Below are 24,704 nucleotides of genomic sequence, written 5' to 3'. Positions count from 1 at the left end.
GATCTTTTCATGGTCTTACATTTACCATCATTTTAAACAAAAGACAAGAAACAACTGACAAAGGCAAGACATAAAATTCAAAGTGTGAATAATTAACAAAGGAAATGCTTACAATTTTTTAAGATACAAACAATTAACAAACAGGCATGACAATTTTGATGATGTCAATGAGTTCCAATCCAGAATTTAGAGAGCAAAAGCAACCACTTACCTCCATCCAGTTTTCTCACTGGGACCTCCCAAATGATACAGGAAATGGTATCAGACCTCTAGATGTGCTATCAGGGAAATATTGTAACTCTCAATCTGTTAGATGTCTGATACACTGAGTTTGTGTTCTCTAAAATCAAAGAATGAATTTTAGGAACAACAGGAGTTAAGTGGAGGAAATAATTACTGAGGGATAGAAAGCTCCTGCTTAAGAGGGACAAGCAGGACACCGGAGGCTGGGACTGTCCAGGACCCCACTTCTCAGGAGAAGTTTTAAAGCGCACAACTATGGGTGTTACCACAAAGTTAATTACAGCTATGATCAGCCAGTAAGATTGTAAGTATAGCCACTTAGGCAATATTGATCTAATGGAGAAGCAAGTTAGCCATGAACGTTAGTGCAAGTCAGTGCATGGGAAGAGTAAGAACTTCCCAGGTAGGTGATGGTTCTGAGGGTCTTGGATGCACACTCAGGTGACTGATACACATATAGACTTTATTAGACTATAACAGCACCAATGAAATTTCTTGCAGCCTTTTAGGTCCGGCTCAGATTTCACCTCCTCCTCAAAAGCTTTTCCCATTTCAATCTCTTTAAGGACTTCTGTATCATATTCTTAGAAAACAAAAATTCCTTAATGTAACTCACGAACTGTATGATTTTCAGGGCTTTTCAGACCCATCCTTTTTGACTTATTACCTTTTTACTTTCAGGAAATATCAGTATCTTTAATATGTCAGATACTTCACTATTGGAAAAAAAAACCAACCAACCAACCAACCAACCAACCAACCAACCAACCAACCAACCAACCAACCAAACAAACAAAAAAACAACAGCCCTCCCAAGTAAAACTGTTTTATCCAAGATTTTCCTTCAGAGAATTACCATTAATTGGTCAAGAGTATTTGCAAGTTGTCAGATCTATGAAGATATTTCAAATACTCTTGACTAGTTTTCTAGCTAACCATCCCTTGAGCCTTAAATGTCACTCCTGCTAAACTAGCTAGCTCACGTGGCTATGAATAAGGATAACAGACCACCTCGGCCTTTCTTTATAATCCTATAGGTATAAATGTACTGATGTTCTCCTTAGAAGAACCATTTCAGACAGAAGAAATATACAGCATATTTTGGCAAATGTTTCCCTTTGTATTTCTCCTTAGATGAAATTTCTTCTGAAGTTTTTTTCTTTTTTGGTGTATGCTGGTGGGGGCTTTAATTCACTGTTACTGTACGAGGCTGCTTGTGATGGTGAATGGGGGGTGGGGCAGTGGAGGACCAAGTGCTCCTCACAGGAGTACTGGAGCTGGCAAGTAGAGCTGAGGGTTGACTGTGTGGAGGTTACAGTGAGAGCTGGAATACAGATGTGGCCTCTTGGGAAAAAAAACAGCTGGGATGAGAATCCTTGCGAGTACGAGAAAATAAATTTAGCAGTGGGAACACCAGAGCCCAGTGTAAAGGAACTGAAGGTAGAAAATGGTTCTTTTCTTTTCTTCAGTGTGTATCCTAGAGGGACAGACTCTGAACAGTGCAACTCCAACTCCGGATGGACCAAGGAAAAGAGCGTCGTGTGTGGTTTGGCAGCCGTGGGCTGACCCTTGTCAGAGCTGACTGGGAATTCTTTCCCACGGTTGAGAGCTGTGCATGTTCCCCAGGAAGCGGTTGGCATTTATCAGCTGTGGACCTACATTTATGAGATAGTGCCCCATTCTTGAAATCCAAACAGGTAGGCAACGCTGTGCTGGCCACAAAATCGTGATGCTAGCCAAAGAGGTAACACCAAATGACTCACTCTGTCTTCTTCAAATCAATGTATAACCTTCTCAGTGTATGAATTTAGTTGGATATGTATATTCATAGATATGTGCTGTATCTATACATATTTAAAAGACAACTAAATGCTAGCTCTTTTGCATTTAGTGGCTTGTGTGTGGTTAGTGTTGAAAGAAAATAAAGGAAACGCTTGGTAAATATTTCCATGGCAACAAGGCAGTTTTCATCAAGTTTATGAAATGTGATTTTATTAATGAACAGAAGTGCTTGTCTTCCAGACGCACTGTCTCCAAATAAATAAAATCCCAGCATCATTGAAGCACACAAATGCACAGTTTTACAGGGCACAATACAAAGTCAATTTCGATGATGTCTTGTATTTACTAAAAATCTAAGACTATGATTGGTCTCTAAATAATCATTCTGATTAAAGAGAAAAGTAGAGGACAATTATTTCATAGGTTTTTGGAATGATAATTTGAGAGGATTTTGCTTTTAAAAGATATTAAGATATATCAGCAATCAAATCACACCTTCTGCAACATTACACCATGGAACTGTACTTAGGTCAAAAATAAAAGCAAAGGGCCTGAAGAAGGCTGTATTCTTTCTTTCCCCACACTACGCTTATTTCTATTTTTGGCATGAATTATTAACCTTTTCCATTAGAAGGAAAATGTGCTCTGCAAACTCTCGGATAGCTCCACGGCCACCATTACTCTTGCAAATATACCCCACAGCCTTCTGGGCCGCGGAACAGGCGTCAGCCGGGACGCCACTTAGGCCTGCTCTCTTCAAGCACTCTTCGTCTGACACTTCGTTTCCTACAGGGCAAAAGAAAGGCCAAATGAACAGTCAGAGACAAAGGCCGGCCTAGCGATGAATAATACAGCAAGTAACTCTGGTCATTAAAGATCTAAAGCACTGAATATAAGCACACTCATGATCAAATGGAACAAAGCAAAACCATTTTAAAGTATAACTGAGGGCTAGGGTTTTCCCTAAGAAATTACTCTTGGCAGTTAGATAGAATGGAGTGTAAGTTATACTTGCCACCTGTACTATAAGCATTAGAAATTCCACATATAACTTACATGTCATTTCAACTTTTTGTTAAGGAAAAATTCAAACATACAGAAGAATCCAAGACTATAAGATATCTTTTTATAGTTGATTTTTTATAATCAGGGGTGAAGTAAGGTCCACATACTATACTTTGTTGAAGTGTTATCTTAAATATCCTTTAGTCTATAATAGCTTTCTCTGATTTTATGCCATGTATTGGTGGGAAAATCATCATTTTTAAGAAACTACTGAAGCATACTGATATTACTATGTCTTTTCTCCTTCCTTGGCTGCTTTAAAAATTTGGAAATTTCCAATTCCTACTTTTTGTAGTCTTTCAAAATTTCATATGAATAATGTATATTCTTAGTAGAAACTTTTTTGAAAAGGCAAAAAATCATCCTCATTATCACTGTTTACAGACAGTCACATTTTGGCATATATAATTCTACAGTGTAAGCTATATAAATGATACACTTACTGCTATACAAAGCACTTTGCTCAGACTTTTGGGTGTCTTTGTTTTTCTTTCCAATGACCTTATAAAATTTGCTTTACAAACCGGAAAAGTAAGTCATAAGAAACTTGTTTAACATCTTATAGATAGCAAGTACAGCTGGGATTTGTTATAAGGTCCACTAAAACTGTTTTCCTCTTTTAAAAACTGGGCCATTCTCTAACAATTGTGCTACAGTATTTTTGTCCACTGAATCTTACATGTGCTTCAAAGGCTAGTTCAGAAGTCTACAGATCACAGATTTCCAAAGTTACCGTACCTCTTCCCGTGAGGCTCCTGTCGCTTTGCAAATACTTGTTTCGTAAGTGATTTATAGTCACTGAGCAACTTAATAACTTGTCATTCTTAGCATTTAAAATACTGACATCATTAGAACTGTAAACTCTTAGTACTGCAGCAAGCTATTAGCTCCAAAATACTAAATATATCTACTTCTACTGTTAATATATGTTTAGAATTTAAGTATCAAACTTTCTGTATCGTCTGACCATGCCAATAAAAACAGAAATTGCAATTTAAAGATAAAAAAGTATGTTTAATACTAAGAAAAATATTCTGAATGTAACTCTTACATACTAAAAACTCCAAGGGCCACTCAGATTATTTTATCAATGCCTATTGAGGCCATGTGACAGTACGTGCCCTTGTTAATATATATGTCAGCCCAGAGATGAGGAAGAATTACCTTACCCAAACCAGGGGGCCAGCAGAACATTCTGACTCGACAGGACGTGCTGGCGACCCTTCTACCAGGCTACCCTTGCTGCACGCCATCACGTTAACCTCTAGAAAGGCTGTCCCAGGCAAGAGATCCTGCTTTCTTACAGAAAACCAACCTGGAGAATTTTCCTTCCCATTAATCTGTTTGTAAAATAAATAAATGCAGTCTATTTTATTACAGCTGAATAAAACTGTACCAACCTAGATAGGCCACCTCCTTCCAGCACAGGCCCATCTCTTTTCTCCATTCATCTACGACTGCAAGCTTGTCTGAAACGCCGACTTCCATTTTGCAGTCCAGCTTTAAGGAGGACAGTGTCTGCTTGGAACAGGCCCTTTCAGAAATGAGCCTCACCTGAGGAAAAAGCAGGAAAAAATAAGAAAGGAAACCAATCATCCACAACAAAATAAAACCTTATAAATAATCCAAGTCACAAATGGGTAGTACTTGGACACTCTCAAAGGTCAGTTAAATAGAATGGCACTTTAAGACAGACCTTAGTTTATTTCTAATAGCTCAATAAAGACAAGACACAATTTTCTATAATGAAGATTTTATCTATTAGTAAAAAAAGGTATAACATGCATTGTCTGATACCCATCTAAGATTTTCCTAAACTCTAATTATCAAGAGAAGTTTATATAGTCTCTCTTGTGAGGCTGAGTAACACATACTGAAGATGTCTAGTGAATTACAATTATCTTAGCCTTCATTTAAAATATAAACATTATTTTTTTAATCTGTATTTATTTATTTGGTACAGGATCTTGTTATGCAGCTCAAACTTGTAGTGATCCTCCTGTCTCAGTCTCCCCAGCACTGGGATTACACGTGTATGCCACCACCCCTGGTTTCAGTAGCTGGCTTGGCACAGGGCCTGCATGACATGTGGTACTGGGGATCAAACCCTGGTCTTTGCGCTTGCCAGGCAGGCACTTAGACCAGCAAGCTATCTCCCTGGCCCCATTAAGTTATTCTGAACTAAAATTTTCATTCAGATGAAAATGCAACATTTTAAAAATCTAAAAATGTCAACACCAACTACCTAGGAAATCTTTCTTGTTCTAAGATCCTGTGGGAAAGACTAGATAGTTCCTATCTAAAATTACAATGTTTTTATTTATTAAACAAATAAGTACTATTTGCTGATTTAAAAATTCCTAATTTTATTCAAGTAAAAGTAAAACGCACAAGAACTTTCTAGGCATGTGAGGGCTAAATTGCAGGCATTTTCAGATAACATTAAAATTTTAAATCTTTGTTTCTTTGACCCTGAATCAAAATCTTAAAATATTGCTATGTTCAGGGAGCACATACCTCGATACCACTTTTCTTTAATAAACTTATCCCAATAGCATCTTTTACATCATAAGATATTATTTCTTTTTGGTCTCCTGACACATAAATTTGGCCATTGGTGAGACACCCATCAATATTGCAGACCAAAAGCTTTATCTCCTTGAGCTTCTCTTTGCCAAAATAGCCAAATCTAAAAGAAACCAAAATAGACCTTTGAGTACAAGGGCAGTACCATTCACCCCCTCTCACCTGGACAACACTGGGAGCTGAAAAACTCACTCTCTAATTTTTCAAACAGCACATGCACACTTCAATGTAAGAGGGCCAGAGCCATAAACCATCAATAGTGTGGTCAAACCGACTGCTTCTCGGTTTGACCGAGAACATGCCATGCAAAGGCGTATTTTACACATATGTCTTTCCCACACGCGTGAACTAATTATGAAGACCCTGAGATGTTTGGAGTGCCAGAAATTGGTGTCTGGAAGCACGATTAAACATATCTGCTAAAAATAAAGTTAGGCTCTAGCGCAAAGGCTGTTTTTATTTTTACCTTAATACTCTTTGCTCTGCGATAGGCCAGTCAATGTCCACATCTATATCCACACTGTGCTCAGCTCGCATTTCGTAGTAGGCCATTTTTCCACCCTAAAGATCATATAAATGTTGTATTGTTTCCAACGTTCAGTTACATATATAAAAACTTTATTAGAATGCAGAACAATGGATCCATTTCTACAGGACTGAAAAAGTGACCTAGTAAAATAAGTCATGTGTCACAAAATCTTTTTTTAGAGGAAAGCTACATAAAACACTGAGTTTTCAAGTTCTTTCTATACACTGTAAGTGTCCTATTTTCTTTAAATATATTTCTACTTAAAAGTCTGATAAAAAGCAGAAATAATGTCCATCTACCAGTATTCTGAACACAAAAAGCTGTGTAAAAAAATCACATTCCTCCTTTCTTCTGGCATTCTTTCCCATAACTCTCCAAAAGCACTAAAATGGTTTTCAGAACTTATGCAACCAATTGGCAGGATGGAGGAGTAAGTACAGCCTCTCCACACAGAACCATCTGGGATCCCCAAACAGAGAGGGGCACACAACAATAAGGGACACGTGGGCCAGGGCAGGGGCAGATTCTGGGGTACAGAGGAAGGAGGAAGGACCAGGTTAATTACTTAACAAATTCATGTTTTAGAACTGTTAAGTTTCTTTCCAAATGTTATTACAATGGTAAATATCATTGTTCTGTAATGGCATTTTGAAAAGGGTCAGACCAAAGCCCCTTAGAAAGTAGCTCAGGGAAGGAGCTCTGAGTGTGAAACCTAGTATTCCTGAACACTCAAGCTTAAGCATGAAATGCTTATAGTTTGTCTATATACTGGCCAGAATATAAGGAAAAAAAATGCTTTTCCTTCCTTTTCTCAGAGCATGAAGCGCAGGAGAATGTCTACGACTGTGCAGAGGTTTCTGTTTTGTGGTGCTGGGGACCGAAGCAAGGAACCTGCATTTGCTGCAAACACACTCTTCTCCTGGGAGTTACACCCTAGCCCAGTCTTCACAGGCTGTATTCGGAGTGACATGAGGACCTGAGTCTCAAACCTGACATCACCGCTGGCTGGCAGATTTTGCCCTACATTAATTACTTCCTTTTCCAGGGTTGCCGTTTTCTCCTCTACAAAACTGGGAAAGGAATGTCCACTTCTTTCAGCCGCCATGCAGATTATGTGAGACAGCCTGTGCAGTTAGAAAGTTAGAACTAGATTCAGTACTCGCGATGCTCGGGGGATACCCTCTCGCCTCTACTATGTTACTCACTGTCTCTGTTCAAAGTAACAGAAAGTGTTTAACCCTAAGTCATGACCTACCTGTGAAGCAGACATGGATTACAAACAGTTTGGAATGGAGTACTGTGAAAATACCAGGATATGTGTAGATATCCTGCATTTGATCCGTTTTTTTATCTTACTGTTTCAGTTGGAAGAGAATTCTTTTCTGTATTTACTGAGCGGATTCCTCAAATCACTTTGGGGTCAGCGTTGGGGTGGATGCCTGGGATGGCACAGCTTGCCGGCCACAGCCTTGCTCCGGGGTGGGTACTTTCCCATGAGCTTTGCTGTGCTTCCTCTCTTGATGTCAACACAGAGAAGTCTAAGAGGCTTCTGCAGAAGGAACATACTAACCTGTAAGTAACCCATCTCTATTAAATGTCTCTTGGCAAAGTAAAATGAGCCATTTTCATACAGTTCTCCATCCCAGTCTTGGCGACGAGGTCGTTTAGCTGGATTCAGATTCAGGGGCTCAGTTACTTCATTCACTAAAAGCAAAATATTACGGTAAGACCACACTGCCTTCAATAAAATGTTCACTGAGGAACTTTGCAAAAGAATAAAAATGAATTCAGAATATAGACTATTTCTCTATCTTGATAAATAAGAAAACGACTTATTTCAAGGAACAAAATCTCTAATAATTTGATGATGTATCCTTGCTTTCAAACAGTAACAGTACACAAAATGTATTTTACAAATAATTTTGGAATAATTATGGTTTAAAATAATGCTCTGGGAGAATATCAAAGCAGTCTTAAAATGACATTAAGAAAATGGAACTTGTCATATAATACCTATGTTCAATATTTGAGTACTTGAATCTCTCAAAATTTGTGTCTGTACATATTGTATTTCTAGAAAAAATACAATTTCTATAGGGTTTTTTAAATCTAATGTAGGTAAAAATGTACTTTCCTTTTTTTTTTTTTTTGTGCTGGGAATTGAACTAATAACCTTGTGCTTACCAGGAAGGTACTACTATAGTTGAGCTATATCCTTGGCTTGGGCATACAGAAATTATTTCTATTGAATTATTATATAAAATAGTATCTGCCTATCAAGCTTTAAGTTGTTACACCGATGGAAATGTTTATTAGGCACTTTTACTAGTAGTTGGAGTTCCATTAACTATAATAATGTTTATCATTATACTTAAGAATGAAGATTCAACAGCATTGCCATTAATGATTATAACTTAATGCAAAAAATAAAGCCTTTGGGATTAGATTTTCATATCGTTTCAGGATTTTTCTTTTAATTTGTATGTATGGGTATATATACACTTATGCATGCATGTATGTGTGCTTAACAGCTGGTAATCCTGTAAAATTTTACTTTTTGACTGTCATGTACATGTGTAAAAAGTTTAACTTCTATTTTCTCAAATCAACCATCTTCTGTTCCATTGTATCCTAGTATTTGACACAATCTAGGGAAAAATACCTGCAGATATATTTTGACTCTCTACAGGTAGCAGTAGCACAGCTTTACAGGTAACAGAGAGCCCGTGAGATCTGGTGGTGGCAACATGCAAAGGATCACAAAGGATCACAGTTCATTCTAGGGATTAAATCTTGCCCCCAGCCAGTGGTTGATTGTTCCCTGGGAACATTTGCTGAGCATGAGGAGAAGGTAAGAAAAAGATCAAACTTGTGTACAGGGAGATCTCTGAGACAGTAAGGAGAAACTAGAAGAGTTCTTCTTTCAGTACTGGAGATCAAACCCAGAGCCTTGCTAGAAGAATTTTTAACAGCCTTGTGGACATGCGTCGCAGGCTTCATCCAACTCAAACCTCAACCCACACAAGCAGAACTGGTGCTTCCCCCACCAGAAGTTCTGCTTCCAGGACTTCTGCAGTGAGTGGAGCATGGCGTGGGGAAGGGGCTGTGGAAGACGGGCAGCATTCAGAGCTCAAAGTTCTGCTAACAAAGGTGGGTGGTGGGTGTCAGCAATACCTGAGGCAACTCCTCTAATAAGGCACCTGCATGGAGAGGTGAGCTGCAATCCAGTTTGATCCAGCTCAACTCATAACTGGATCAGGTAATAGCCTCTCATCTTATCTGCCTGACAGAAGACAGGGAAAGTCCCCTCCATAGACAAACACATAACCCCAGTCTCTCTGCCATACACGATAAACAACATATGAAAGAAGCAGAAATAAGTGATTCATAATGAAGAGGAAATGTCACAGGTGCAGATCTATAAAGGACCCAGATGTTGGACTCGCCAGTGAAGAGTTTCAAATAGCTGTTACAAATATGTTAAAGAAATTAGGGGAAAATACTTAAACAGTGCATGTAAAGGCTGACTGTTTCAGTAACAGTAAAAAAAAAAAAGCAGGCTACAAATACACGTATATCTGTGAAGTTCTTGATTATTTGTAAAACTGTAAAACACTACTTCTATGTAGACTGTGACAAGAGGGCAAAGTGTCATCTCTAGAACCGTGCTGTCCCTTAGAAATAGAATGTATATAATTTAAAACTTTCTTTTCTTTTTTTCTCCCCCTTTTTCATGTATTTAGGAAAGGGTCTACAGGGTCTCGTTACATAGATCGGTCTTTAAGTGATCTTCCTGTTTTCAGCCTCCCAAGCACTGGGGTTACAGGTGCGCACCACCACGCCCAGTCTCAATCTCCAGTCTCAGCATGCCCAGAGGGCGGGGCTGGCACAGCACACTGGGGATGGAACCCTGGTCCCTGTGCCTGCCTAAGTGGGTACTTTAGTCTATTAAGCTATCTGGCTGGCCCATGTAATTTAAAACTTTCAAGTGGCTACATTTTTAAACAGCAAACCAAGCAAGATTAATTTTAACATTTAACCAATGTATTTAGCCCAAAGTATTATCTTTTCAACATGTAATAAATATAAAGATTATTGAGGTACTGTAATACTTCTTTCATATTAAGTCTGTGAAATGCAATATGGACTTTAGACTTTCTGGCACCATAAACATTTCAAGTGTTAATGTTCAAAGAGTGCTACCCTAGTAGACAGTTCTAACATAACAAGTAAGAAGAAAAAAAAAAGAATATAAAATGCTTTAGAAAATAAAGTGAAATACTTTTTTAAAGTACTGTTTAACCTACTTGTTCTTTCAGCAGTGATGATTTTATGTACAAGGGACAAAAAATGAATCCTAAGAAAAGCCACACTGCTCTAGGTTAGAAATGTCCCCTTTAGTAGCATTCTGTTTCATTTTGGCTCCAAGGGGTTACACAGATTGTATGAAAAAGACAGCTACTGTCCCAAATGTTAACTCTTGATATTAAATGACATTTCTTAGTAGATCTAGTAATTATGGATTTCTACCCTTTGACTATTTTAGCTTACCTAACTTTATTGATAGAGATTAACTTTCACATTCAGTTTAAATTTGGGTTTCTCTGATTTGCTTCAAAAATTTACCATTTAATAGATCCTTCCTCGATCTTATTTCTTAGATTTAGTAAATCAATTTAAAGATTTATTCATGTACCTAACATAGAACTAAACACACAGAAAGCAATACATGTTGACTGGATGAAATCAATGAATAAATGCATTTGTCATGATTTCACTGGTGTTATGGCTTGTGTTCAGATGTCTCCACAGAGCCTAGCATGCTTACAGGTGAGGCTCTCCAGGGCTAGCTGGATCTAGGGTGTGTGACACTGGGACGTAGGGTCTGCGGTCCTAAATCAGCCCATGGACTGGCTTAGCAAAGCTCTGGGTACAGATTACAGAAGACCCACCCTACATGCAGGTGGCTCCAGTAGGGGGCTTATAGCCTAGATAGGGAAAAAGGGAAAGGGAGGTTTGCTTTGCGCGTTCTGGCTTCCTGCCTGCCACACCATTGACTGCTTCTCCTCCGTGATGCCCTCTGCATGGAACCAGCTGACGGTGGAGTGAAGTCTTCACAGACTGTAAGCTGAAGTAAACTCTCCCCCTTTTAACTTGTGGGGGTCAGGTATCTTGTCTCAACAATTAAAAAAGTAAGACAATTGGATTTGACAATTTTCACAATGTGACACAGAGAAGTCATTATTTTCCATCCATCTTTACCCTGTTTATTATCTTAATGAAATCTGAATCAGTACCTTCTGTGGTTTCATTGCATATTCTTTAATATCTCCTTTAAAACATGAGATACAATCAAAATATATGGTGAATGTTTAAAAAATTATTACAGTAAAAGATGCACTGTGATTAGTTCCCTTGTAAAATACTTCCGCTCACTCCAACTACTTCATTCCTGTCCCTTTCAGAAGCAATTCTGGAAATCCTCTTTTGTGAAGATTTCATGAGGTGTGATTAAAAAATACAGTGAATGCTGCCACGTAGGGCCGCTTTCCAGCAGAAGAGCCCGGTAAAGACACTGTAGTACGTCCTGATGCACCTCATTCACCACAGCGGACACTGAGCAAGTTTCTGTTCCTCTGTGAAGTAAGAATGACCATGAAAGGCAAACTCTTGGGATGATTCAGGATCTCAAGGCAGTCACAACAGCAGCACCACTCAAGACACTCATAAAAGAAGCCTACCATAACTGCTTCAGAAAGCGGCACGAACATGGAGTAAGTGTGTTCAAAACAAGAAGGGGTATTGCAAGGGGGATTCATGGCAATATGCCTGCTGCTATAATGAATTTTTAAAACTTGATCATTCCTTGTATTTTTAAGTACACCTTGCCTATGTCAGACAGAGGGCAAAGCATTCAACAAATGTCAGTGAACCTAATGGAAGTCACACCTCCTTCCCCAAGTATGCTATATTTATGTTACTCTATTCAGTACATATTTTGTCAGTTTATTTACTGTCTCAGTTACTTTTCTCCAGTTGCTGGGACAAAATACCTGACAGCCAAAATGAAAGAAGGAAAGGTTTACTTAGCTCACAGCTAATGGAGGTTTCAGTCCATACTCAGCTGGCTCCAAGGCAGAGGGGCACGTGGCACAGAGCAGCCGTTCATGGTGGCAGCAAAGAGCAAGAGAAGCAAGAGCAAATGGGAGGAGCAGCAGCAACGACAGCAACAGAGAGCAAGTCTATCTCCCTTAAATTGTATCCAGGCTATCCGCTCTAGGCTGGGTGTAGCGCGCGCACACACATAGTCCCAGCAGCACTCACACCCATAATCCCAGGGGATCATGGGTTAATCACAAACTCTAGAAGTCCACCCCATGACTTACATGAGGCTTTAGGAGGACACCTAGATACAAACCATAATATCTAGCTAGAAACCAATCAGACTCCAACTAATACCTATGGAACCCTTCTTATATATGGAGCTATAAATTTGGACAGGGTATTTTACAATTTTATTCTTGAAGTTCTCCACAGTTCTTTGGTAAACAGTTTCTATTACTATATGTTTCATATGGACCTTATCAAACAAGCCTAGCATAGACATAAAAGCATTTGATATAAAACATGACATATTGAAAAGCAAACAGAGACAGGGGATTGGAATCTCAAATTAAATATTAAAACAAGATTTAATTTGATAACATTGTCTTGCCTCAAAGAAGATTTAGAAATAACTATAAATGACATTCTGGTCTTTTGAAAGGAGCAATTAATACTTAAATTGTTTTCTCTCTCTTTTTTAATTTTTTGACCAATTCTGATAATCTAAACAACTAATTTGAAGACAGCAATAGGCAATATAACAACCACTGTTGAATTCCTATTATTTTGTTTAGTGAAATTCTATAGCATTTTATTATTATTTTATTTAAAAAAAAATAAATGCCATTACCTACTGTAGTTACAAATTTACATTCTTTTTAGTTTCTTTACTGCTACAGAATATTTATGTGTAAAAAATCTGATTTTCAGGTAAATGCGCTAAAACAGTGGTCGATAACAGATTACCTCCTTTATGAATTTCACTCCATCGAAACTGATGGCGTCTCACAACAGAGAAAACAGAATCATATCCTTCTTCTCGAATCATTTCCGCAACTTTCTGAAGGTCAGTAGGATGTAAACATGGAGAAGTGGCTTGAATATTTCCTACAATGTCAACCTCTGAAGATAAAAGAAATGGGAAAAAACAGAGATCAAAACTGTTGGCAAGCAAGCAATACTAAGATCTTTAAGTTCATATGTTAAGACAAAGCTTTGAAATGATAGGAATTACATAACATTCTAAATAAATGAGTAAATAAACTTGTACCATTGTGATAATTAAGAAATTCTATGATAGCATCTAGTGAGGTAGAGCTGTCTTTTGAAGCTTCGGAACTTCTTCGATGAACTTGTGCACCAAATTGTTTGGCCACATTCTCAATTTCATCATGATCTGTTGAAACCCATACACTGTTCAGAAATTAAAAAAAAAAAAATTAATTGGCTAAGTCACCAAAATAAATCAGTAACAATAAAAAGGAACTCCACCCTAAAATACAACTTACATAAGAAGAGTTTTTCTACTTTCCAAATAATATTAAAGGTCCAAAGTAATGTAAAATGTAAAGAAGTGCAAAGTACAGTAAAACCTGACATTGCAAATAACTTATTCTAAAGTGTCCTGTAAGTTGAACAAATATTTCTAAAAGATTTTAACTTTATAAATGAGTAAATCTTGTAATACAAATAGTACATGATACTGAGTACCATGTGACCACACTGAGCCAATGGTTTTTCTCTGTGAGTCACTGTGGAATTGTGGGTAATTGCATCCCCAAAGCAAGAGGTTAGATCTCATCTTCAGAGAGAAAAGGCAGAGACTACCGCACATCAAATGATATTACAGAGACGTGTAAAATTTGAGAAACAGTGCAAAATTGCATAGAAAAATCTGAATAAAGCTAGGGCAGTCCAAGAGATCAATCTGTTTAATGACAATGCAATGTCACATTTTAGTGAAATCCCCAAAAGAATGGGAAAGCAAATGACATTGGAGAGGTCCTTTGTTAAAGTTGCATGAAAGTAAAAAGATTCCATTGAGCCAACAGCAGTGACTCCACTAGCAATATTCAAAGTCCTCTTACATGATAACCCTCCTCTCTCATCTCTCTCACAACAACCACAAAGGTTTGCAAAGGTAAGTGCAGGTTAATTTATTTTTCTTTATATTTTATACTTTATTGTTTTGTATGTTACAGCATTGTAATCATTTTATATAAACAATTTTGAGTTGCATGAAGTATTTTAATATACTTGCTAAGAAAATAAAAAAAGGAACTTGGCTTAGCCAAACCATAAAGCTGTAACAGTTTCCTCTTAGAAGAGAGTAAATGCCAAGAATGATCAGATAATACTTTTCTAAGACAACGAACAATAGGTGTATAAATATTTGAATAGTCAATTGCCATGGATTAGTTACAGCTATTGATGATAACAGGTTGCAGGGACTGTAACTTGAGTACCTCAGCAAAGTTTAACTTCCTACTGACCTTGCAGTTGCCTGTTTAGATCATAAAGACTAAACAAAATGCTCTTTTGGAAGATGCATCAGTCTCTGTAAAAGTTTTGATTCCTGGCCCTTCATAAATTCCCACTGCTAACAACAGAAGGTGGGACTACTACTCAAGCCAGTGTTTTAATAGTGATAGTGCAGTTAAAAACAATGGAGCCAAAGAAGTCACTCTCTTCCACCCATTTATTGGATACAGGGTCTCACTACATAGCTCAGACTCATAGTGATCCTCCTGTCTCAGCCTCCCAAGGGCTAGGATTACAGATGTGTGTCACCATGCACAGTTCCAGTGGCCAGCATGGCATGCGCCCAGAGATCAGGGGCAGGCATAGCACATGATACTGAGGATCAACCTGGATCCTTGCACTTGCCAGGCAGGTACTTAGTCTGCGGAGCTATCTCCCTTACTCACCCATTTAAATTTAAACAGGACCCTAGGACCAGTCTTCCTTCCATTGTTCTGAGAGGTAGAGAATCACTTAACAAAATACCAGGCAAATCTTCAGGCCAGAGCACATGCATCTTCAGTCTTTTTTATTCTGCTCCAACCTTATCAGGGATTCATGAGTAGGCACAAGTCATGCATATCATTAAGATCTGTGAGTTCTGGGACAGACATGCCTTCAGAGCCCTAAGTTAACCACACCTAGCATATCACGGGAGGGACCAGGAATGAGTGCATCTTCTGTGAGCGGCACTATGTGTGCAGTGCCTCTGCCTTCCTGTCACCATGACAGCTTTGTTTTGTGCACCATCTTTTGTTGGCATGAAATTGCCCTGAGCATGGCTTCCCTTGATCTGCACAATTACAGCTGCTTGACAACTTCTACCAGGTGAACATTTCTTGGTTCTTGCTTATCATGGGCAAGAGCCAGAATCATGCCTACTGGGTTTATGAGGTGGTAACAGTGATACTAAGCAAAGACATATTCTGATTATAGTCTATGGTGGCAACAGCCATTTCTTTCTGTTTATTCCTTTCACTCAGCATTTTTAAAAAAAAAATTTTTTTTTAGGGAACTGTCTACAGGGTGTCCTGGGTCTCACTACTAGATCAGACTCATAGTGATCTGCCTGTTCACAGCCTCCCAAGAGCTGGAATTACAGGCGTACACCACCATACCCAGTCTCAATTGCCACCTCAGCATGCCCCGGGGGCAAGGCTGGCATGGCAGGCCCAGGGACTGAATCCCCAAACCTCTGTCCCATGCCTGCTTGCAGGCGCTTTAATGTGCTGAGCTATTTGGCCAGCCAGCTATTTGGCCGGCCATCAACATTTTCAAGGGAAAGAGGACTTGCATGTTTCATTCGTCTATGCTCAGTTGTTAAAATGAGATGCTAAAAAATGTTTCTTCTTTTTGTTTATGTATTTGGTACAAGGTCTTACTATGCAACTTGGACTCGTAGTGCTCATTTTCAGCCTCCTTAGCACTAGAATTCTAGGCATGTGTCACCATGCTGGATCTTGGTGACAGGCTCAGCATGCCTGGGGGGTGAGGCCAGTGGCATGTGGTGCTGGGAACAGAACCCTGGTCCCTCCACTTGCCTAAGCAGGCGCTTAGTCTGCTGAACTATCTCGCTGGCCCTAAAGAACATTTTCTAACATCTTTAGATTTCATCTATTAATTTCATTTATTCCCTTTAATATTCATAGAAAAGAGTAGTAATATCCCCCACACTTTATTTCAAAGGAAACCTGCTAAATAAGACCTGTTACAGCATAGGGCTCAAAAGTCTCATAATATCTGTGTAATCATACAAAATAGAGAAGTCCTCCCCCCACTTCACTTTGAATTCTGAACCAGTCTGGGGTCAGGTATTTTTTACTGAAGAAATGTCACAGCCAAAGGTATGTAACCAACTACTAATGAAACCTAGTGTGCACTGACCATACAGAAGGCGAAGGGAGGATGGTAGGATGAGAATTAGAATAAAAAGGATGAGTGAATGCAAAACATATGGGATTGGGGGGTTATAATTTATGGTATTACTTGATGCAAACTAGTGAAGATATTTATTTTATTATCCTTGTTTCTACTGCAATAGAAATGTAATATGAAAAGATTCAGTGATTTTTCTGAAGTATGTCAGTGATAGAAAAAAATGGCAAAAAAGGGCTGGCCTGATAGCTCAGTGGACCGGGGTTCGATCCCCTAAGTGCCATACCAGCCCAGCCTCTGACGCATGCTGAGATGGTGACTGAGACTGGGAGTGGTGGTGCGCGCCTGTAATCCCAGCGCTTGGGAGGCTGAAAACAGGAGGATCACTATGAGTCTGATCTGTGTAGTGTGACCTTTCAGACCTTGTACTAAATACATTAAAAAAATAAATAAAAGCAAAAAACCCCAAAAGTCTTGGAAGAGTTTTGTTGTTGTCGTTTTTAAGCAAGGTCTTACTATGTAGTTTACACTGGCCTTGAACTTGTGGTGTTTCTCCTGCCTCGGCCTCGCAAGTGCTGGGATTGCAGGTGTGCACCACATGCCCAGCTGTTTGCTTGCTATACTTCCTTCCTTTTTCTGTTCTCTTACTCCTGCATTCCTAAATGTTTGCTGGCTGTCTGTGCTACTCTAGCTGCTCTTCTGGGCAGTGGGAATGCTGTAGGACAACTGATACACATACAGTCAATTTTCATAAGAGATTCTTAGCTTATCAGCAGAGACCAGCTGCACGGTACTGTAATTCCTTTGACACCATTAAGGAGCTATGAAGAGTCAATTAAATAACCATGCTTTTTATAATGTTTTCCTTTTCACAAAGTACTCTTCCAGATCTTGCTATGTAATGAGTACTTAACACACATTTGCTGAATGAAATAGTACGTGGTGAAGAGCATTAGCACCCTAGTAGATGGAGCGGGTGAGAAGAGTAGGACTCTTCTATGGTTGTTATGAAGATTAAATAGAAACTGCTTACCACAGAAGACACGTTTAATAAATTTAGCTATTCAAAAATATTAACATAGTAGGAGAGGTGCATTTACACTTCCTTATTTACAGCGTCATACCGAACCCATTAGAAGGAAAACTGAAATTCTGTTGAGATTTGCACAAGTCCTCGTCTTACTGTGTGCACGCTGTGTTACGCAATGGTGCTCTGACCACACCAGCAATCCATATGGCGGTTTAAAACACAACCACCACTCTCATTTAAGGGATTAAGTGCAGAGTGTGCCATTTGTTTAGGGGCATCCAACGAGACGGGACACATGGAAAGACGGAGCACGTAAGCAAACTGGCTGAATAAAATTTTAAAACTCAAGGAGAGGAAATGTGAGTCTAAGGGCGATGGCTCTACCTTGGAGCACAGCGCTGCTACCGCCAGTAGGATAAGCAGCAAGCGAGAGCTGCATGACAGTGCTTCGTAGTGCTGTCACGTTACGAGTAACAGCACAGGCCTTTGGTGAGCCACAAGTCCATACCCTAAAACGAAATGAAAATTTATGTTTCCTTCTCGGCAATGTTATGCAACACCTTAAAGATCAGTTTGTTCTTAGGTGTATTCATGCAGCGCTGAAATGTGAAGCTCCTACAAAGTCCAGCACTAACTGGTGCTTTGGCAAAAATTCTTAACCGAATGAAAAATTCTCCCTCAGCATTTTTCTTGACTACTATAACAATCCTACTTAGTATGCAAAGTTTTGCAATCCTGAGAAGTCTAGCTGGCTTCGATTCTCAGTAGGCCAGGCAACTCTGTCTTAATTAAGTCTGCCTGTGATTGTGAAGAAAACAAAATGCAAAGTATTGTCTAGCTCTGAAAAATATAAATTAGCTAGGTATAATTTTCTCCAGCTTCCTCCTAAGATAAATATTTGTTGAAAGAAGAAAGGAAAGGGGAGGGGGCTGGATGGGTGCTCCAAAGTCCTCCTGCAGCCATAATTACATCAAGTAGATTCTAACATTCTAATTGAGGATCTACAGTATAAGCCATCTTGGCTTGACTAAAACAGTACTTGTCACACGAAGCTTTTCACATCTGGTGGTGGTGATGGAGGTCTCCGGAGACTAAACCTGGTCTACCCTTCAGCTGTGTTTGTAACATTTTACTGGAACAAAGCAGCACTCACTCACTTATTTTTATGTGATTTCACAACACAACCTCGGAGCAGTTTCAACAGAAACCATCTGGCTTCCAAAGCCTACAATATTTACTATCTGGTCCTTTATGGAAAAGGTCTGCCAAAAGCTGAATAACACAACAGGTATATATTCATTACCGAGTCAAGATCAAGAAACGTTAGTGTTAGAAGTAAGTTTGAAGATCATTACTAATGTTCATTCCACAACCAAAGGAAATTGTGGCTCATGGAAGCTATGAAGAATATGAAAACTTCCAACACCAGGTAAAAAAAATATCAATTTTAGATCACATACTATGGGTTAGGCATTATTCTATCTACATATGTGGCTGCATCTAAACCCATCACCAAGCACATGGACGTTTAAGTCTATTTTACAGGTGAGGAGACCGAGGCATAGAGAGGTAAAGGTTAACCTCTCCAGGGCCTATGATCTGACCACTTACAGTGCTGGACCTAAATGAGAACACAAACAACAACATTGCTATGGATGGGAAAGAAAAACACAGTTATTTTTCATTGAGGGGACCAGGAAGGCTTTATGGTCGATCTCTTTTCTTTTTTAACTCTGGTGTTGAGAACTGAGCCTTTATACTGAGCTACCTTGACAGTCCTTTTCATTTGTTGAGACAGGTTCTCACTACGTCACTAAACTGCCCCGGCTGGGCTCAAACTTGTGATCCTTCACCTCCTTCACCTCAGCCTCCCAGAGTGCTGGGATTACAGGGTTGCACTACCAGGCCGAGTTCTGTTATTTCCTGGGAAAAAGTTTCCAGGTCCTCAGAAAGAAGGCCATGTAGGAAGTAGCCATGAGAAACAGCGTAAAATCACTGTATGGTGTGGTGTTATATATTAGGGATGGCCGAGTTAGAAACACACTTCCTGTATTAGTTAAGGGAAAGACCAGTTTTATTTTTGTTAATTGCTACTTTTGGCATGGTGAAAGATACCCAAGATGGCGCAAAGAAATATAAAATGCTATCCATATGGCCAAGGGGTTGATGGTCTATAGGTATGAGTAAAACATAGAATTGGTACTTAAGTCAGTTGAGATTTTGTTCAAATGCATTTAAATAAATGGAAATAAAAAAAACTGTTTAATACACACCTGTATTTTCCAATTATTCCATAGCAAAATCTCCAATGTTTGCTGCAATGGTCTATGCTGGGTTTTGACTCTTAGAATCTATTCTCACCTGAGGTAATCATACTTCAATTTTTCTCTTGATGAACCTGCTGTGCGCTTCAGTGGGGGTCCCATCACTGGTTCTGGGAGTGGAAGATATAATTGCTCTGCATCAAGACAAGCACTGCATTCTACCTGCCACAGTGCCTAGTGAGCAGGAGCCCCAATGAGAATTCTGTTAAATCTGAGAGCAGATCTCTAACTTCACTTAACCATGGAAGGATAAGACACGTACTGGCAAGGATAAAGAAGGCCTGCTACTGGTAAAGCTGATAAGCAGATGGTAGGCTACTGGTATAGGAAGAGTCCAATGTGAACGGAACTCAATTTCCTGAGGACTTTTTTGAAGGCTGAGGCATGCTAAGGGAAAGCTACTAAGAACTATTCGAGGGAGTCAGGCCTCCTGGATTTATCAACTGGTGCTTATCTGAAAGAGAAACCTCTACCTTAGGACAGGGGGCAATGGTGCAAGTTGAAGTACAGCCCTCATCAAAGTTAGGCCCTTATTTTCCCACAGGGATTACAAAGGAGAGTAAATTATCAGCTAATGGGTCTGTAGCTCAATGAGGACATGGGGGCAGTAAGATTTACATACCAAAGGACAAGGTTTCCACAATTTAAAGCCTTCCCAAGGGGCTGGGGAGATAGCTCAGGGGTCTAAGCTCCTGTCAGGCAAGAACAAGGACCCAGTTTCCATCCCTGGAACCTCATGCCATGACAGCCCTGGAACCCCAGGCACATCATGCACACCACCAAAACCAGACAAGGTGATGCACACCTGTAATCCCAGCACTGGGGAGGCTGAGACAGGAGGATCACTACAAGTCTGAAATGTGTAGTGAATCCCTGTACCAAATAAATAAATAAAGATAAAAAAAAAAAAAAGCTTTCCCAAGTAACTTCTGTAAGAAGCCTATCAGGCCATCACCGGGTTTCCTTGGAGACAAACACTGAGTCTCCTCACACCCGCATTTTAAGAGGACTAGGAATATCTTAGGGTCATGCCCTTAAGCTACTAGAGACCATGATAAGAGTTCAGTCAAGTCTCTTTGTGTAAAGAAGCCATTATAGATGCTCAGAGTTCTGTTGTTCTTAGCTCAAGTACAATCACTTGAACACCCTAAATGGAAAGCCATAAACAAGTAAGAAATCGAGGGTCTGGTAACAGTGTGTACCATCCTCTTGCCGGCTTTATTTTTCTCAAAATCACTCTCACCCTCTAACATAATGTATAATTTTGTACACTGCTTGTCCTCATTCTGATACAAGCTTTAAGATACAAAGTGAAACCAATGTTTTACCATACTCTCCTAATAATTAGCCAATAAAAATAAAACCTTACCTGAAAAGAATAAGAGGAAACATTAAAGAACAAACAAGTCATGTGATTTTCTAATCAGTAATCTTTCTGTAGCCATATAGGGACCAAAAACTCCTGGAATGTCCTTCCAGTGACTGATGGATAACATCAAAACTGTACCAAAGGGATTGATGACAGCTTTCTACAAGAACGACCATCCCTGTTCCTACCTGTTGCTAAAACTAGATCCCCCAGATATCCAGTACAAGTTTTTTGTTTGTGACCCCTGACAAGACAGAATTTATGATGGGAAAGTCATTTTCTAGCTGCCAGCTTGCTGTCCATGTCGCTTTCTTTTGTTACTCTTGTCTTTTGAATTACTGGCTTCACTGGGTGGCTGAAAAACCAGACTTTTCACGGACACAGGGAAATCTGGTGTAACACAGAGTTCAGGACACAGAACAATTTCTGTCACATAACAGTGTCAGTTAATTTGCTGAATGAAAGATTGATGTTTGGTCCTTTCATCTAATTATGGTACAGGCATACGGCCTACTCTTTCTTGTTAACCCATTTCAAAGAGGTTTCCAAAAATATGCAACCCAAGCATTGCAAAATGAGTTTTTTCTCAATCTCCTGTGAATGTGATTTCAGCCTGTCGTTCATGTCACAAAAATGAATTCTTAGTATATACCACTGTGGCATGAATGTATATTCTTCTCCATCTTTTTTCAGCTTGTGCCCTTTCTAAGAAGGTAAAAAATATCCAGTCTGTGAACTTCAGGAAGACAACGGCCATGTTCCTTTCACCTCGGGATTACTTTACTCTGTATGGCACAAATGAGGGCTCATGAAATGTTGACTGCATTGGGCACTGCCCATCCCATTCTCCCCTATCTCTCTTTAGCATATTTCCTATTTACGTTAGTGTTATTTCCTGAGTGCCAGCTATTTGCCTGGCTCCACTTACGGCCTCCTTTCCATTAAAACAAGTAAATTTATACTTTTTGAAACAAAAGTAGTTACCTATACAAGAATATGGACAATGATGGGAAATCAATATCATTTACTTAAAAATGCAAAATTCATCAACATCAAAAGACAAGCCATCAAGAAATTAATTACCAGAGTAACAACAAATTCAAATGCACTTAGGTTGCAGCTACCATGCGTTAAATTCATTCTTGGCAAAGAATTCTACCTCCCTTCTTTGATAAATGCCATCAGCTTGTAACTCCTGGCCAGTCTGGCATATGGCGATGTCCCTAAACGATGCACAAATAAAACTGTCCCTACAATTGCCAAAGTTCAAGAGAGATGATAAACCCATTTACAAGCATGTTATAAAACAGCAGCTGTATAACTTGCCACTGTCTCTCGGATCTTTACAAACGTAGGGAGTTTTCTGGATTGTGCTGACTCACAGGCAGATAGCCAGACTATTTTTCAAAGGTTAGGAAAGGATCTCCAAGCTGAGCTTAAAACTGGAAAGCCCCGGTACCGACTCTATTCCCGAACCCCAGGCCTTCCTCATGGATCAGCCCCAACTGTCCCCAGAGGGTGAGCAACAGGGAAGCCCCAAGGACTCTGTGTAAAGAGCAAGCATCACAGGCTTTGGCCGGGGGTGGCCTTCTTTGGTTCTGCCTGTGGGGTCCACCTGGGCGGAGGTGACAGGTACAGGCGATCTCGCCTTTTAAGCATGGCATTCTCAAGGGCGAGACAACTGTTTCAGGTCAGAGCCTTCAGCAGCTACGGAAGAAGGAAACAGACGGAGCCTGGCTCGCTCACTCGCTCTCCGTCCGCCCCGGCACCCCATCCTGCAGGCGCCCGGGGCAGCGATCGCCCCCTCCGGGAGCGGCTCCCGGCCCGACCCCTCGAGCGGCCCGGCGCGCCAGTCCGACCCCAGCCCAGGCCGCGACGCCCCCCTTTTCTCGCACATGCGCACCTCTGGAAGACCCCCGAGTCCAGGGCCGCACGCAGGACCCAGCCAATGAGCGGGACCCCCGCCAGGTGCTTAATGTTCTTCAGGGGGATGCCTTTGCTGCCGCCCCGGGCCAGGATCAGGGCTGCCAGGTGCGGGGGCTTCTCCACGCCCCGGCCCTGGCCGCCGCGGGAGTTGCGCTGCAGCTTCGGCGGCCGACCTCGGGACGGCCGCCCCCGCGGGTTGGAGACGGAGGTGTTGGCCCCCTTCTCCACCGAGTCCATCTTCCTCCCACGCCTTCTCCCCAGCTTCTCCACATCCGGGAGCTACTCCCCCGCCAACTCAGCCCGACGCCTCCCGCTCTCCGCCCGACCGCTCTGGCGGCGGCTGCTCCTCCCTCTGCCCCGCCCCTCGCAGCATGCCGGGAAATGTAGTCCGCCCTCACCGCCCCTCGCGAGGCACACCGGGAACTGTAGTCCCTTCATTTCCCCCCATCCACCACTCCAGTTACAACAGTAGGCGACTCCCAGGCCGAAGTGCTGCAACCCTCTGAACTCTGAGTAAGGGACCTCAAACGGAGGTCGAGCAGAGCATGTTTGGAGGAGCAGCAGTTTCTGGAGTCCTTGATAATATCGGGATTTCCAAAATATGTAAAATACATTATTAATTAATTCTCAACAAAAGTACTTTCCGCTTCTTAAGAGTTAGTTGTGTGGGAGAATTGTATGGGAGTCCTAATGTACACCGTGGTGATGTATCCTAATCTGAGTCAGTTTTATATTTCAAATTTTGTATTTTAAACGCACATCTTTTCTCCTATGCTGCTGCTGAATATTTTTTTTCCCCAAGAGGTTAGTTACCTCATTCCAATATTGTACTCTCCCAGGCACTTTAAATTCAGCATTTAAAAAGCCCTCCATGTGGGCTTGCTTAGGATCTCTGCTCTTCCTGTCAAAGTTACCGTCTACCTAGGGGCAGAACCTTGGAAGCCAGTCTGGGTGTTGCTGTCTGTATAGTGGATACATGGTCTCTTAAAAACAACAACAAAAAATTTTGTATTTGCTAAGCAGCTTTATCTTTTGAGATACTGTTGCAGCTCCCCTGATGTAGTTTAGACACACGGGCTTTGCAGGGTAACGGTAGCGGTGCTCCAAGCTGTTCTAGCTGAGACCCGGGTCGTCCTGCACGCCGCTGTAGTCTAGACACCGAGGTGGGACTAACGGAGTCCATTCGAGGTCTTTTTACAGACTATGGAAAGGGAAAATCTTTCTGTTGCTGAACATTTAAGTGCTGCCATGGACCTTGGAAACCTGAAATCTCGGTAGGGGCGGGAGGGGAAAGTGCGGGAGACTGACCTCTCTAAAGACAGCAGGCCAGGACATACAGGGAGATGCTGG

General features: G+C 40.5%; 1 protein-coding gene across 1 annotated transcript; it reads right to left on the bottom strand.

Annotated features, from left to right (window-relative positions):
- Positions 1 to 2,213: 2,213 nt before the first annotated feature.
- Positions 2,214 to 23,699, bottom strand: Cmas (cytidine monophosphate N-acetylneuraminic acid synthetase). The gene is made up of 8 exons (XM_004634548.2): positions 23,332 to 23,699; positions 13,581 to 13,723; positions 13,277 to 13,432; positions 7,776 to 7,909; positions 6,143 to 6,237; positions 5,608 to 5,779; positions 4,491 to 4,644; positions 2,214 to 2,811 (listed from the first exon to the last, which is right to left on the bottom strand). The coding sequence occupies exons 1-8, from the start codon at positions 23,589 to 23,591 to the stop codon at positions 2,621 to 2,623; spliced, it is 1,305 nt and encodes a 434-aa protein (XP_004634605.1). The 5' UTR covers positions 23,592 to 23,699; the 3' UTR covers positions 2,214 to 2,620.
- Positions 23,700 to 24,704: the final 1,005 nt, after the last annotated feature.

The sequence above is a fragment of the Octodon degus genome, unplaced genomic scaffold (assembly GCF_000260255.1).
Source record: "Octodon degus isolate 3935 unplaced genomic scaffold, OctDeg1.0 scaffold00064, whole genome shotgun sequence".
Taxonomy (NCBI): domain Eukaryota; kingdom Metazoa; phylum Chordata; class Mammalia; order Rodentia; family Octodontidae; genus Octodon; species Octodon degus.
Note: the sequence above shows the minus strand (reverse complement) of the source record. Positions and strands in the feature narration are given on the sequence as shown.

Bases quoted from the DNA above. Each gene is read 5' to 3' on its own strand.
- Cmas (XM_004634548.2), bottom strand. From the start codon at position 23,591: ATGGACTCGGTGGAGAAGGGGGCCAACACCTCCGTCTCCAACCCGCGG. The intron at 13,724-23,331 runs GTGCGCATGTGC...ATTTCTGAACAG, and splicing joins GACTCGGGGGTCTTCCAGAG to TGTATGGGTTTCAACAGATC. The intron at 7,910-13,276 runs GTAATCTGTTAT...TTTTGCTTTTAG, and splicing joins GAGTGAAATTCATAAAGGAG to TGAATGAAGTAACTGAGCCC.